General features: G+C 34.4%; 1 protein-coding gene across 2 annotated transcripts; it reads right to left on the reverse strand.

The window, feature by feature from the left end:
• Positions 1 to 2289: 2289 nt before the first annotated feature.
• On the reverse strand, positions 2290 to 8649 carry LOC105060209 (uncharacterized). Of its 2 annotated transcripts, none has more exons than XM_073247832.1 (9): positions 8379 to 8649; positions 7637 to 7720; positions 7485 to 7546; positions 7231 to 7342; positions 6262 to 6350; positions 3152 to 3248; positions 2914 to 3047; positions 2789 to 2837; positions 2290 to 2544 (listed from the first exon to the last, which is right to left on the reverse strand). In XM_073247832.1, exons 1-9 carry the CDS (start codon positions 8622 to 8624, stop codon positions 2467 to 2469), a joined length of 951 nt encoding a protein of 316 aa, XP_073103933.1. In that variant the 5' UTR covers positions 8625 to 8649; the 3' UTR covers positions 2290 to 2466. The 2 variants fall into 2 exon arrangements, with proteins under 2 accessions (XP_073103933.1, XP_010942121.1); XM_010943819.4 differs by having other exon boundaries at positions 7485 to 7519; positions 8379 to 8647.
• Positions 8650 to 17055: the final 8406 nt, after the last annotated feature.

Here is a 17055-nt window from a genome sequence, read left to right on the forward strand (position 1 = left end):
ATTTTGACTATGTAATCATGTCATGTAAATGTTTGAAAAAATGTATGAAATGATCATGTTGTTAATGGTGCTAGCAATCCGGTGCCGCACACAGTCATATACTATAGGGATCAGCTAAATCAGTAGCATGACGATCAGATGCTATGGATGCCTTACACATCAGAGATATTGACCACATTGTTCGAGATATGTTGATCAGATCAACATGTATGGAGGACACATGCACCTCTTATTTGCTTCGACATCGTGGAGATCTATTATCCGGAGCGCGTGATGCGACGGTTTTGCATACATTAGGACGTCCCCCCACTATGCGACACTCATGACACTCTCTACCGTTTGGATCGACGAGGGCGGGATCGCCACAATTGAGTTTGAGAGCATCGAGAGCATATTGACGCATGGGAACAGTGGGAGAATTTGATTGTGGCTGGTCCACCCATGCTTCCCATGATGGATTATTATGATCCATATTTGCAGTGGTACAGCAGCATCACTAAGCAATTCATCTCGTCATTGATAAGTGAGCGGTCCGAGATGAGATTCCATCCTTCGGGCAATGTGATGGACATTATCGTAAGTATATTTTATGTTTATCTCATTTTATTATGTTATTATTGATATACTTATAAATAATATTTATTTTTCTTTTTATACTGACAATTTCAAAAGATCACATCGTTGTACCATACGATAAAGAACGACTTCCATTCGATCACTGTTGAGTGCAAAGATCGAGTACTTGTCGATATTATAGACGGCCTTATCGATATTATGCGAGTTATCTCAAAGATTAGACGACTTTAGATTGTACCATTGATGGATGATCCGAATACCTCTTCATATGCCGAACATATCTCATATCCTAGCTTCTCGAACTTCAATCTCCCCGTAGATGATGCATCTCTATCACAGAGAATGAGTGAGCCAGGAGACACATCATACCAACCCAATAAGCAGCATGTCGATCAGCATAGGATGGCCAGAGGTAGGGGCCGACTAAGAGTTTCTCGAGATAGACGTCAGGCATATATTGATAGGCCGAGCACTCCCCCACCTCCCTCCCGACCAATCAAAATCGTGCTTGAGCCATCATGCCAGCAACCAGAGATGACACATGTTTACAAAAGACGGACATGCAGAAAGCCCCATTATCTTGATATATACGTCTCTCGATAGTTGTGATATTTGTACATTTTTTTGCTAAAAAATTTTTATAATCAATTATTGGATTACATTATTTTAAAATTAATATTACAAATTTTTTGCATCTGAAAGCACATATTACAATTTATACTAGCTGCATAAAAAATTAATTATTGATCTTAATACAAGTTATATGGTTGGAGTTTGAGATTGTCCAACATTTCTAATATATTATAATAATATAATAATATAATAATATATAACAGTATAATAATATAATATATTATACTATATTATTATATATAATTATATTATATAATACATATTATATTATATTAATATAAAATATTGATATAATATAATACTATAATATCATATATATTACATTATAATAATATATAACAGTAAAATAATATCATATATTAATATTTTATATTATAATATTATAAATAATAATATAACAATATAATATAATATAATATAATATAATAATAAAATATATTATATTACAAATTGATATAATACTATATATAATAATAAAGTATAATATATTATATATTAATATTTATAATATATTATAATATATAATAATATTATATTATATTATACAATATTATAATGATGTATAACAATAAAATAATATAATATACTAATATTTTATAATATAATATTATAAAAAAATAATATAACAATATAATATATGATAATATATTATAATGATATAATATAGCATAATAAAATATAATAATTATATAATATATTATAATCCTATAATATATTTTTATATTATATATATTAATAAATTATATTATTATATATTATAATATAAGATAATATATAAAGTCGTCCGATCATAAGGCGAGGACTCTATGAGTCACCCTACCATAGGGTGACTTATAAAGTCGCCATATTGTAGGGCATCTCATAAAGTCGTCCTATCAAAGGACGACTCATTCTGTGGTCCACTTGTTCCTCAGCTGACGATAAGGCTAGTGAGTTGGTATAGAAAGTCGTCCTATCAAAAAATGATTTTTTTTTGAATAATATTTTGATAAATAAATTTATGAAAACATTATTTTGATCATTTTTTTTTAAAATTATTTGTAAATCAGTAAAAATCCTCCAAAAATCACAACACGTTAATTTAATCACAATTTCGTTGCAGATAAATAAATTTGTAATACATCATCTACACATGATTTACTACAAATGACTAAATGCATGCACAGCAAGGGGAATTATCAAACAATTTCACAAAAAATTAAGAAAGAGATGGAAATAGGGAAAAGGCAAGTAGCCTTCAATTTCTAATGATTCGGTTCAGATGGCTTCTCTTCCATGTTGACGAATTGTAGATTTAAAAACTACTTTCCCTGTAGAGTCGATGAAGAAGGACTCCTGCCATAGGAATATGAAAAGAATTAATTAAAACAAGATAAAGGAATTCTTGTTTCCACAGCAAAGAAAACACATTGACAGGATCATGCATGTGGGTTCTCATAGGATTATGTTTACGAAATAAAAAGATTCATTTCCTTTTATAACTTACAATAAACATACTGGAAATCATAAGCCCTATATCTATGAATAGTTAATGAACCAAATAATGGCAAGCTATCAGTCAATAGCTTATGGTACCCACAATTTCTAGTGGATTGACTCTGTGGAGAAGGAATCCCTTGTGCATTTCACTGAAAAAGCAGTAGAAAGTCAGGTAGCTAGCTAAATGACAAGTTTCCTGTTGGAAGACAACAAAACACAGCTCACCTAAAAATTTTAGAATTTCCATTTGCTGAGAAAGCACCATGTGCTTCGTCTGCAGGACCTGCATTTCCGATATACCCAATGCCTTCATCATGATAATAAGAGCCAGCACAGCCCTGCTTGCTCAGGTAAGCATTCTGAAGTTTTTTTTCCCCCATTTGAGAGGTCAAAATATATTTTGGCATTAGTGCGGATGATGAGATTAGAAAATCTAGCAGATTAAGTTAAAGATCCAACTCACCACTCCAAATTCTAGAAAGATATGGTGTAGAGGCTCATAAAATTTTACTAGCTTTTCTCCACAAACAATCAATGGATCGAATCCAATGACTATGCGCCTGTCTTGAATTAAACCGAGAAGGTTATCTATAACAATTACACAAATTATAATCGTAGGAAGAAGAACAAAGCTACTGTTCAGATATTAAAAGGGCTGACCAACATGCAGTTTAAATAAGCCATGATGATGCCATAAATTGTTTGGTCGCTTACAGAATATTTTGATATGCAAATCAGGTATACTTAACCTATCTAACAGTTTCACATGAATGAGACTCGACTTGTGTGGATGCTTCAAACAAACATCGATCTTTGTATAAAAGAATATATCCTCAAGGCCAGTATGAGAATAAAGTTATTTTCACTAGTTTAAAGAAACAGCTGGTACTAAAAATAATGCAAAATTAGCATGTTAGTTAATATGTATCATATTTTCTAGCCTGAAGCATAATATATTGCATGCAATTTTAGCCATAACATGAACTATGCCATCCAGAAGTCTGAAAGTCATTGGATTAACCAAGGCTTCACGAGAGCTAGTTATAAGCAATCACTAACAAAGCCTTAAATGGGGCATCTGATGGTTCCTTGACCAATATAAATTTATATATGATAGTAAATATACAATGACTATAACCAGGAACTTTTGAAGACAAAAAAAAAAAAAAAATGAGGCCAGAAGAAAAAAAGAAAGAAAAAAACTACTGGTCAAGTTTAATGCCTAAGGCTTCAAAAAATGAAAACAGAAAATAACCGATTACGCTGCTTAACTAGATTAAAGCCATGAGTCAACCAACAAAAGAATGTGCCATGTTAGATACCTTACCATCAAACAATCCACTTTGATGCAAACCTCTTTTTCACAAAGTGATCAAGTGCTGACCTCTGATATATTTTAAAAAATCTCATCAGGGTCAAATTAATAAACTAAATTAACTGCATTATAAATGAGGTTTCTTGGAAGTAAAATGATTCTTCTGTTGATAGGCCAGATATTTATGGTTATAGGGTTTCAATACTTGCTAGAAGTATCTAATTTTGGAGAGTTTACATGCCCAACCATAAATGCTCTTCCAAGTAGGGCTGGCAAATAGGTCGGGCTATGTCAGAAATTTATCAACCCAAACCCAACCCATTTATTAAATGGGTCAAATACACAAAACTGGACCTGACCTCTTCATTGAGCAGATAACCAGACCCGACGCATGTAACCTGTTTAACAGACAAGTTGGATAAGGCACAGGTTTTACAGGTTCTAAATAGGTCTTAAGGAGTTTAAATAAATTAAATATGTCGGGTGATAACCATGTCAATTCAACCCAACTATTGAACTGGTCAACATGGGTTAAATGGTTCAAGACTCTAAATCTAAACCTGACCCTTTTAATAAACCCATCAAGTTGGGTCAAACTATGTACGACCTAGACCAGTTTATGCCAAACCTAAACCCTCTTAACTTAGGTCAGGTCATAAATTGTCCAACAGCATATTTCTAGGTGTATCAATCAAACAGAGTCAAGATGTATGGTGTCTTATTATCAAGTCATGAATATGATGGATGGAACCTTACTAAAACAACTAAAAGAAGAATCATATACATACATACATACATTATATATATATATATATATATATATATATATACAGAGAGAGAGAGAGAGAGAGAGAGAGAGAGAGAGAATTTGGATCTAGAATGGATAAGTTCTCGCTTTAGATAGTGTTGCCACTCAACTAGCACTTTACCTTTCCATCCAGAAAATGTTTGAAGATTATTCCATGTTTTTTTTTTTTAAACAAGTTTGAAGGTCTGCAACCACCTCATTCTATCTGGACAAACAGAGAGCAATCACATCCAGCAGAATCACAGTGATTGTTCTCCCAAGATCTCTACAAGATATTCAAGTTCAGGAAGACAATACTATATTACAAAACAATGACTTTTACATATGTGATAAAAATCCTAAAAGGGATACGGTTTCTAACAAAACATGAATAATTGTCCCATCCTGTTTGCTGATGGGATATTTAAGAACATAGAAGAATTACAATACCAGGGAATCAAGCACAATAAATCATGTAATTGATTTGGAAGATGCAAAATTCCCATTTTAGTTTTAGTTTTTCCTTACTGGAGCTTTCAAATCTGGATTATATACGACCTGACAAGATCAGTCTCAAAACATGGTAAATTTTGTGGAGGAATTGATTTATTTCTCAAGTCAAACATACACATTTTACAACAATACTGATCACAAGCACATGGAACTACTATCAATTTATAGTTGGTCAGATGAATGAAAGAATAGATATGCATTTAGCAGAAGTTTGCGGGCAATTGTTTCCTAGAGGAAATAGATGAACCTTCCAAATGACTTCTTTTCCTTTTTGAAGGTTCATAACTGATCAATGGCATACAAATGCCCCACGAAGATACATAAATGCCAACTATGTCATGGGCACATGTGATAGAGGAAAGAATATCCACTATATGTATTTGTCAAGTTTCTCTCAAAGATTTTCCATGAATCCTGGTTCTTTGGTGCACTTTTCATGAGGTCCCTCATCTTAAAAGGCTCAAAGAAAAGATTCTGAAAGATCTAAAGGAAGATCACTTAACTATGGCTTACAGTCTTCAGTACCTCCCATAAGCATTAGTTTTATTAATCAGTAACATTAATTTATTTCTCTTGCTGTTCTGATACTTGTAGCCGAAGTACTGTTACAACAGTATCAACATAATTATGTTATCACCTCATTAAATTTCAATAATTGCTCACACAATTTTTAGGATATGCTGTATGTCTAATTACAGCATAGCATGGCAACTGTCTTAGGCAGCAGTGAATAGGGTGCTTCTTAAATTGAAACTTGGATTTATCAAATGCATACAAATGCAAATGTGCTACAGCTAAAAAAAGTTCTACTAAAACAGAAACATAGAGAATGCAAAATGCAAATAATAAGGGATTTGTGATCATAACAGATCACTTTAGATGAATCTTTTGCATGGTTATTACAGCTACTAAGGTAGGAGCTCATAAATTTAAACTGGATGACAAGCAGAGCATGTACCAGTTGCTATTGGTTGCTGCTAAAGTCCCCTTTATCCAATGCAACTGGTTGCTTCCAATCTTGCTAACTTGTTCCACAGGCGAAAGGTTCTTGAAAAGTCAAACCAAATCAATCATAAGAACATCTAAGCAAATACTTAATTACAAAAAAGCATGCAAGTCATGGCATGTTATAGCAACAGAGGCATCAAGAAGCAAACATCAGCACAATATGAGTGCAGTTTTTTCATTGTTCAAACCAGACAGAAAATATAACCGCAATGGCTTATTCTATTATACAAGGTTCATGGAGAAAATATTGTCTAATATTTTTCCAAATCATGCTTTCCAGCAAAGAAAATGCATTATTAATTCAAATTTCAAATCTTTTACAGTTTATAGCATGGTTGCCATCAAGGGCAAGAACAAGTACTGGCATGCATATATGCCTATGTTATGTAATGGTCATAATGATAGTCACGTATTCGGAATCTGAGAGTATGGCCATGAGAGCAATATATAATACATGAAAATAAAGGAGAAAACCAGAAAGTCATTGTCGATTAGAAATATTTGGGGAAACACCTTGATGAAAGGAAAAGAGGGAGAAAAAAAGAGAAAAAAAACTAGGACTCCGGACATCCTCCAATGGCAAGCTCTTTGGTAAGAGGTGCTAACCAAATGAGCTAATAGTCATAGACAAAAGGAAAAGAAATCTAGAAAGTTCAAATGTGGTTAAAAGAATATACCTATCTGACTACAAAGGAAATACGGGATTTTATATCACCCGAGGTGTGTTGCTTTTGTTATTTAACTTGGTATCATTGCTAAACATTGAATGCTATATTAGTCCATTTCTTCATGCTTGCTTTTAGAAGCATCTTGTGCAACTTTGCATTGATACCAATGCAAGAAAAGTTAAAATACTATAAACACTTGATAATGCATAGATCACTACCATTGATTAGAAACGTACAAGATGTATAGTTACCTTCAATGGCCCTGTATCTACAGCAATTATGTCTAAGATTTGCCCATGAGGTATTCTGATTTTCCTCAAGAAGTTCCCATTCACCTGTCCTTGTGAAACTGGGGTCGTATACCTATGATATTTCATAGATTATAGTCAAAGAAGTGACACATGTTTGCAGTTTCTCTTCATAAGAATGCCAACTTGAAACAAGAGAAATTTATGAAAGAAAGAATTTCCCCATGAAAATTTAATTCAAAGTAGGGATGATGCACCAGGGAATCTCCAACAATGGAAAATGCAAAGTGGCCTGCAAAGGGACAACCATGCTTACAAGCTATCATGAGTAGCAAGGCAATCAAATTTTACAGTAAATGTTAAAAGATTAACTCATAAAGCTTTCCATGCTTTCAGATATTGACATTACATTCCGCAAAAGTGGATCATCCTCCCCAAGTTCCCCAATATTCACCACGAACTTTGCTTTGTAGATTTTTGCTGCCCTCTCCATCTTCATCAAAAACACAAATTTGTAAACAATCAATTAAAAGCCCAGAAAGGGAGAAAACACAAGATAGCAGGTATATAACAAACGCAACCAGGAAAAAAAAAATATAGTGAGGTTTTCTGAATAAGAGCATTCAAAAATATTGACAGAGAATGTAATCCATTTTCCTTCTGATAATTTACTTTTCACTTATGCGGGTGGCCTATTTATGTTGAGCAGATGTTAATGTCGCATACCTGGGCATAATTAGGCCAACTGATGGAACTGAAGCAAATTAAGAACTGTAAGCAGGATATTGCGAAGAAGGAGCTCAATTTTTTTTGGCAAATAGTTATGGGTGACATGAAAAAAATGATTAAGAAACAATCAGAGAAGAGGATGCTTTATTGCTTCTAGGTTTGTTCTTTGGTCAGTGCTCATGTAATAATATCTTGTAATGGATTTTCTTTGACCGAGAAAACCCATACGGGAAGCGTATTAGACTAATAAGCAAATTTACGGATATAATCAAATACGTTATCTACGTGTTAATTCTTTTCCAGTAAAATCAAACCAGAATCACAACAGGAGGGGGTGAGAGTAACCGCAAAATTCGACCGAAACCAGGAAGAGGCAAAAGAGCAAATGAGCAAGCAAGAAGTCAAGAACAGGTCAACCCAACCTTATGGAGGAGCTGAGCTTGTTCTCTGGGACTCCGGAGGCCTCCCCTGACGCTAAGGAAGTAGAGATCCAGCGACTTCCGACGGAGCATGGATTGGAGGCGAGCATCTCTGGGTGCCTGGGGCCGTCCAATGTTGAAGGCTGCGTAGAGGGCGAGGCAGAGCGCCGCCTGGATCGCCAGAGTTCGGCCCCACGACGGCTTCTTGCCCAAATCCGCCATTTTATCGGTCTCCTTTCCAGGAATCATTGCAGCGATGATGATATAGAAAGGGGACTGGACTGGAACATATATATATATATATAGAGAGAGAGAGAGAGAGAGAGAGAGTTTTTTTCTTAAGTAATATAAAAAAAAAATTATTTACATAAATAATTAAAACTTTAATTTATTTATTAATTTAATATAAAAATGATAAAACAACATTTTATCGGACCCACATCACCCCCATTTTTCACGTAGACATCATCGTTCAAAAAAAAATTAGAAAGCTCCATTTAAAATAATTTTTTTAAAAGTACTATTTAAAATGATGTTTTTAAAAATATTATTTTAAATGATATTTTCTAATTTTTTTTAAAAAAAATGAAAAAAATAAAAAAAATAAAATTTATAATTTTAAATTTATAAATAAAAATTTATAAATAAAAATTTTAATTTTGAATAAATTTTAAAATATAAAAATTAAAATTTTTAATTCAAATAAAAAAGATAATTTTAAATTATTTTTTCTTTTCAAATTAATTTTTTAAAAAAATATCTAAACAAAAATTTAAAAAATTTAAAAATTTAAAAATATAATAAAAAAATAAAAAAAATAAAAATTATAATTTTAAATTTAAAAAATAAAAATTTTAATTTTAATTCAAATAAAAAACATCATTTCAAATGCTTCTTCATTTCAAATTAATTTTAAAAAAAAATGTTCAAAAAAATAAAAAGTGCCATAAAAAAGTCAAAAATTTTAAAAAATAAAAAATAAAAATTATAATTTAAAATTTAAAATTTAAAAAAAATAAAATTTTAATTTTAATTAAAATAAAAAAAATATTTCAAATTACTTTCCTCATTTTAAATTAATTTATTTAAAAAATATTCCAAACAAATAAAAAAAATACCCTAAAAAAATTTCATAAAAACAAAAAAAATAAAAAAATAGAAAAATTTTATAATTATAATTTTAAATTAAAAAAATTAAATTTTTAATTTGAATTCAATTTTGATAAAAGAAAAAAATGCCATAAAAAGTGAAAAAAAGAAAAAAAATATGAAAAAAAATTATAAATTAAAAATTACAAAAATAAAAATTTTAAATTTAATTAAAATAAAAAATATAATTTCAAATTACTTTCTCTATTTCAAATTATTTTTTAAAAAAATATCTGAAGAAAAAAAATTGGTGTCAAAAAATAAAAAACATCATAAAAAAAGAAAAAAGGGAAAAGAATAAAATTGAAAAAAAATAGGAATTGTAATTCTAATTCAAAAACAAAATTTATAATTTTAAATTTTATGAAATAAAAATTCTAATTATAATTCAAATAAAAAAATATCATTTCAAATAACTAAATTAATTTAAATTTAATTTTTTAAAAAATATTCTAAATAAAGGAAAAAATACCTAAAAAAATGCCAAAAAGATAAAAATGAGAGAAAATTATAATTATAATTTAAAATTATAAAAATTTTAATTTGAATTTAAAAAAAAAATGCCATAAAAGAAGTGAATAAAAGGAAAAAAATGATAAAAAAATAAAAATTATAATTATAAATTAAAAAAAAATTAACTTTAATTCAAATAAAAAATTATCATTCAAATTACTATCTCCATTTTTAATTAATTTTATTTATTAAAAAATCATATAAAAATAACTAAAGAAATTAAAAAAATTTAAAAAAGACCATTAAAAAAAAGAAAAGAGAAAAAAAAGGAGAAAATGCCAAAGGGAATGGCGTTTTCTCCCTCTTCTCCCCTTTTCCCTTCTCCCTCTTCTCTCTCTTCTCCGGCAATCTTCGATATTTTCTCCTCTCCGGCGGCACGGCGGCGAGCTCTCAACGGCGGTGAGCTACCTCCTCTCTCTTTTCTCTTCCTCTCTCTCTCTCTCCCTCTTCTCTCCCTCTTCCTCTCTCTCTCTCTCCCTCTTTTTCGTTGGCCGCCGGCGTCAGAGGGCCGACGGCGGGCCCCGACCCTCCCCTTCCCTTGGCCGGCCCTCTCCTCTCCCTCTTCCTCTCTCTCTCTTCCTCTCTCTCTTTCTCTTTTTCCTTGGCCACCGACGACAGACGGCCGACAGCGGCCCACATGCCCCAACGGTCCCCTTCCCTTGGCCGGCCCCTCCTCTCCTTCTTCCTCTCTCTCTTTTCTTTTCTCTCTCTCCCTCTTTTTCCTTGGCCGTCGGCGTCAGAGGGCCGGCGACGGGTCGCGCGCCCCAGCGGCGGGCCCCGGCCCTCCCCTTCCCTTGGCCGACCCCCTCCTCTCCCTCTTCCTCTCTCTCTTCCTTTTTTTCCTTGGCCGTCGGTAACAGACGGCCGGCGGTGGCCCACGTGCCCCGACGGCGGCCCCCCGCGGCGGGCCCGACAATCCCCTTCGCTTGGCCGGCCCCTCCTCTCCCTCTTCCTCTCTCTCTCCCTCTTTTTCTTTGGCCGCCGGCGTCAGAGGGCCGGCGGCGGGCCGCGCGCCCCGACGGCAGGCCCCAGCCCTCCCCTTCCCTTGGCCAGCCCTCTCCTCTCCCTCTTCCTCTCTCTCTTCCTCTCTCTCTCCCTCTTTTTCCTTGGCCGTCGGTGACAGACAACCGACGGCGGCCCCGGTGGTGGCCCCCCGTGGCGGAACCCGATGGTCCCCTTCCCTTGGCTGGCCCCTCCTCTCCCTCTTCCTCTCTCTCTCTCCCTCTTTTTCCTTGGCCGTCGGCGACAGACGACCGGCGGTGGCCCGACCGCGGCCCAGCTACGGCGGTGGCGGCGGGCCCGTGCGGCCCTGTAGTGCCCTTCTCTTTCGATCCACGGCGGCGGGCCCTGACGGCCCTCCGACGGTGGGTCCGTGCGGCCCTACGGCGCTCTTCTCTTTCGATCCACGATGGCGGGCCCCGACGGCCCTCCGACGGTGGGTCCGTGCGGCCCTGCGGCACCCTTCTATTTCAGTCTTTTTAATTTTTATTTTTATCTCATTATTTTTTATTTTTTATTTTTATCTCATTAGATTAAGATTTATTTTAAAATTCGATTCGATCATAATTTAAAATTTTTAAGCATTTCATGAAAACGTAGACCTATCAGTTGAACAATATAGGATATTCCATAATATCTGTATAAAATATATATTTAATTATATATTTTTGTACGGATACCATAAAATATATATATTGGTCAATTGATTGTCTAGTTTGGACAGTTTGGAAATTGTATTTAATTCTATAGATAATTATATTATTCGAATGATATGCGGAGGGTTCGAAAAAAATTTCGAACAGTATTTTTTTTTAGTTCTTCTTATACATTTTCAATCGTGTGGGGAGAACTAAGGGAAAATACTGTCGAAATTTCTTTCGATCCCTTTTGCATATCATTTGATTAATGTAGTTAACCTATAGAATTAATACAATTTTCGAATGGGATAGGATCTATCTGTACCTATTTGTTGATGATATGATGTATTTATCATGTAAATATTTTGAAATGATAAAATAATTCATAATACTAAATATTTTGATTTTGATTTTGTCATAGGTTTCTCCGAGAAAATGGTCAGTACTCAAGTTCGTGCACTATTGTATTATGATGACATGATACAGAATAATGAAACTGGTGTGCAGTACAGTCACCCTGCAAATCGGATGATTAGAGTATCGTCATCATTATCACGTTAAGAATTATTGGACCATTTATACAGTAATATTTCTGTAGATAAAAAAAATATAAAATAAAATTAAAATAAAAATCTCCTAATCTGTCGGGATAGTTAATGCAGAGCAACTATATCTTAGTTCCAATTGATGACGATGAAGATGTCGAAGAAATGCTGACCTTTCCTTTGAAATATGCAGAATGTCGATTTTTAGAATTATATATTGAAAAGAAAGATATACCGAGCTTTGGATACTATAGTCGGCTTTTAACTCAAGCGGACAATAATGTTGGGCCTTCTTCACCTTTCGTAACTCCTATGGTGCAAACCAATAGTGTTGAGGCTGTATTTGCAGAATAACATTCCACTACTGCCGGTCCTAGTTGTCCAATTATTCAGAGTCCTATGGTGACTTCTCCTGTGTCTTCTGCTATGGTGACTTCTCCTTTGCTAGAAGTAGTGGTAAGTGCGGGAGACGACACTCATATAGGGAACGATGACTGGGTAGTCAGTAGAATAAATTCTGATAATCTAGGCTTTGAGTCAGATGAAAGCGGAGATGAAGACTATTGAACGGATGAGGACAGTAGCAGTAATGATAATGATGATGAAGATGAGAATGATGATGAAGATGTTCAGGCTAATATTAATGTGGGAGAACCTCAACTTCGTTTGCACGAACCTCCATAATTTTTTATCGATATAAATTTAGATGATGGTGGTTGTGTTAGTACTGGTCGAAGATTGAACTCTGACCATTAGTTTTGGGACTCCTCGATGACTAAATTTTCTAAAAGTTTAATGTTTGAGAGTAAAGATTATGTAAGGAGAGTTGTTGATCTTTATCACATTATGAAGCATCGGACATATAATGTAGTTCAGTCGCATTTGAAATTATGGTCTGTATGATGCGCATCATCAGATAATGCTCAAAATTGTAAATGGAGGCTTCGTGCTGCATTGTTGAAAAAATATGGATATTTTCAAATCACAAAATATGAGGGTCCTCACACTTGTTTGTTTACGGGGTTGAGTCGAGACCACAAACATGTCAGTGGAAGGATGATTGGCACACTAGTCCGACATATTATTGAGAAAGATCCCGATGTCAAAGTTGAAGCTATTGTGGCAGCCGTTAATGATCAATTTCAATATACAATATCATACAGGAAAGCATGGTGTGGAAAGCAGAAGGCATTGGTTGATATTTATGGAGAATGGGAGTCGTCTTATGCTAAATTATCCTATTATATGGCTGCACTTCAACATGCAAATTTCGATACAGTTATTTCATAGAATTTTTTTTAAACTGTGAATTCCAATGTCCGAGTTTTAAATTATATTTTTTGGGCTTTCAAACCATCTATTCAGGGTTTTACGCACTGCCATCCTGTAATCAGCATTGATGGCGCGCACTTGTATGAAAAGTTTAAAAGTAAGATGTTAATTACCACAGAAATTGATGCAAAGAATGGGATATTTCTATTAGCATATGCAATTATGGATGAGGAGACAACTGCAAGTTGGAGTTGATTGTTTTTTCAGCTCAGAACACATATCGTCAAAAATAGAAATGGAATATACTTAATTTCTGACAGACATCCAGGTATATTAAATGCCATCGCAGATAAGTCTATTGGATAGAGTCCACCACGTGCCTATCACCGTACTGCTTAAGATATATCTGCAGTAATTTCAACACTCATTTTAAAAATGTGCAGCTGAAAAGAGCAGTATGGCAAGCAGGAAGCGCTCATCAAGTTTACAAGTTCAACTTTATCATAGATAGAATCAGAACAGTGAATGAAGAGGCTTGGAGCTGATTGTCCGAGATAGAAAAAGAGAAGTGAACGTTGGCACATGATGATGGCCTGCGCTATGGTGTCTTAACTACAAATTTATCGGAGGTTTTTAACAATATTTTACAAGGAGCTAGAAATGTGCCAATTACAGCTTGTGTTCAAATGACATTTTATCGTCTTGTGAAATCTTCAATACAAGGCATGCCCAAGCTTTGAGATATGTAGAGGAGAATCCAAATAATCTTTTTACTCATCATATTGCAATTAAGATTGCTGAAGATCAAGTTAAAGCTAACCACACCAAGTAACAGCATTCAACCTTCAAAGAGGTATATATGAAGTGCTTACGAGTAGAGCAAGTACAGGGTTACGAGGTGGAGAAAATTCTCATACTGTTACTTTAGCTGAAAGAAAATATTCTTGTGAAAAGTGAAATATGTACAAATATCCATGTTCACACATTTTAGCTGTGTGTCAAGAAATTGCTGTACATTTTAGAGATTTTGTGGATGATGCATATACAATTACAGCATATATGAATGCTTGGAGCGGTGACTTTAATCCATTACCATATGAAGATTATTGGATGCATACACGTATGTTCAAATGTATTCCTGATCATTATCGTTTGAAACTCAAGCAGAAAGGTAGACCAAAGTCAACAAGACTACGAAATGAGATGGATGATAGGCAAATAAGAAGTAAGAACTACTGTAGCATTTGTAAGGAACAGGGTCATGACCGCCGTCGTTGTCCTAGGATACCTCAACACACTTCAACTTCAAGCAGTGGAAGAAATTAAAGGCTCCAAAGATGTATTTTCGTCATTATTTTATGTATTTCTGTGAGATGAACTGAATTTTGTGTTTAAGTTGTATTGTGTGACAATATTGTGTTTAAAATATATTTCTCATAAAATGAATGGCTATCATATCATATTTTTTATTTTTTAATACACTTGTGATAATATCATTATTTTAGATTCATTAGCGTATTATGGTTTACGATCTGCGGTATCTCGATCCTCGAGATAGCAGTATTCTTACATTGCAGGAGCACCATCGATCACAGACTATTTTAGATGACGGCGTAAGCATTCAAATCTTATTTACTATTTAATTTTTTTTTAAAGTCATATACATTATCTAATTATTATATTTTATTGTAGGAGCCCAGACACCTTCGTCTACGACGATCCGATGCTGACTTCTGGAGGACAGAGGACATTCCACATAGAGTGCTAGATTATTTATGATATCTTGGATTCTATGGAGTATATCGGATCGGTCGTATACAGATGGACGTTGGTCTTATTACTGCTTTGCTTGAGAGATGGCATCCAGAGATACATACATTTCATCTTTCATTTGGTGAGGCAACCATCATTTTACAGGATGTCAGCATCCTTACTGGACTACCAGTTGATGGCGATCCAGTTACCGGAGTTGATCCCATGCTTACCATTCTGGAGTGGCAGGCTTTGTGCTTGCGATTGCTAGGGTTTGAGCCCGACGCATATTTTTTCGATCATTCATGACTCAGGATTGAGTGTTTGGATGATCGTTATCGATATTTTCATATTGCGGATGATGCACCAGAGGAGATGGTGTAGCAGTATGTTAGAAGTCAGGTGCTGCAATTGTTAGGAGGTGTTCTGTTATCCGATACTTCATCGAATAAGATGAAGTTGATGTTTTTGCCATTATTAGAGGATTTAGACTTCGCTCGTAGACTCAGTTGGGGCAGTGCAGTACTAGCTTACCTATACAGAACTATGTGTCGGGGTTCTTATGCTGATCAGAGCGAGATTGGTGATTATCTTGTATTATTACAGGTATGTGAATTATAAATTTTTATTTTTAATATTCATATTTCATATTGGGTATATCATGTATGATTTTTTTTTGAAATTTACAGATTTGGGTATGAGAGCATATGCCGACTATCAGTCCATTACGACGCTAGTTGCTCGAGATGCCATCAGAGCAGCATGATCCTGATGTTCTATTCAGACTAGACAGACCATTAGGATATAGGTATAAAAATATTATTTTTATTATTTGAAACTTACTGTTTTAAATTCGATAAAATTTATTTAACATGAGTAGATTGTGAAACAGATGGAACGTTCCATTCAACGTTCATCACGTATCGACGAGAGTGGCACGGATTTATAGGTGTCAGTTGGATACATTAGTTGATACATATAGACGGATAAATTTCAAATTTTTTACAAATATCATTTTACAGTTGTCATAATCTATTAAAATTTTAGCTGACTAATTTTTTTTATTTTAACTCTATCAGTTTTTGTGGGAGCCATATATAGATGAGATATTGGCTATATTGCCGCAGATGTGTACAGTTGGACATAACATATGGACTGCTAGGGTGCCACTTATTTATTTTAATGTGGTAGAGTGGCATCTTTTCGATCATATCCTGTGACAGTTTGGTCAGATTCAGGACATCCCAGAGCAGTTTGATACCAGTCAGGGACTTCATCGTATTGATCGATGAGGTGGAGCTCATATTGACTGGCGTATCAGACATGCAGCATATATCGATATTTGAGATGCACGTCGAGATCACATTGTTCATGGTGATCCCATTTTGAGAGACCCTTCATATATCGATAACTACATAGCTTAGTTTTTTAGTATTACAGTGCGAGTCATTGGACAGTCTCGGTATGCAGTTTCCGGATACGAAGGCGAGAGTTCTGTTATGCGTCTTTTGATAAGATTACAAAAATTAGTTTATGTTATTTGTGTTATATTTTTATTTTATATTTTACAGTATATTGACTGTTTTATTTTTATTTTGTAGACTGATTCTATGTCGGATCTTGTGTTGGATACTCGTCGTGCTTTATCTACGACTGATGAGGACGAATGGATTCGGATACTGCATGAGATAGAGAGAACAAGTTCTGGAACATTGGTGGCGATTGGTGTTGATCTATATAGCTGTGCGTCTTGGTATGAAACAGCTATGAGATATACACCGTCACCATATGTTCCACATATGCCATCACCGC

Source organism: Elaeis guineensis, chromosome 1 (genome assembly GCF_000442705.2).
Source record: "Elaeis guineensis isolate ETL-2024a chromosome 1, EG11, whole genome shotgun sequence".
Classification (NCBI taxonomy): domain Eukaryota; kingdom Viridiplantae; phylum Streptophyta; class Magnoliopsida; order Arecales; family Arecaceae; genus Elaeis; species Elaeis guineensis.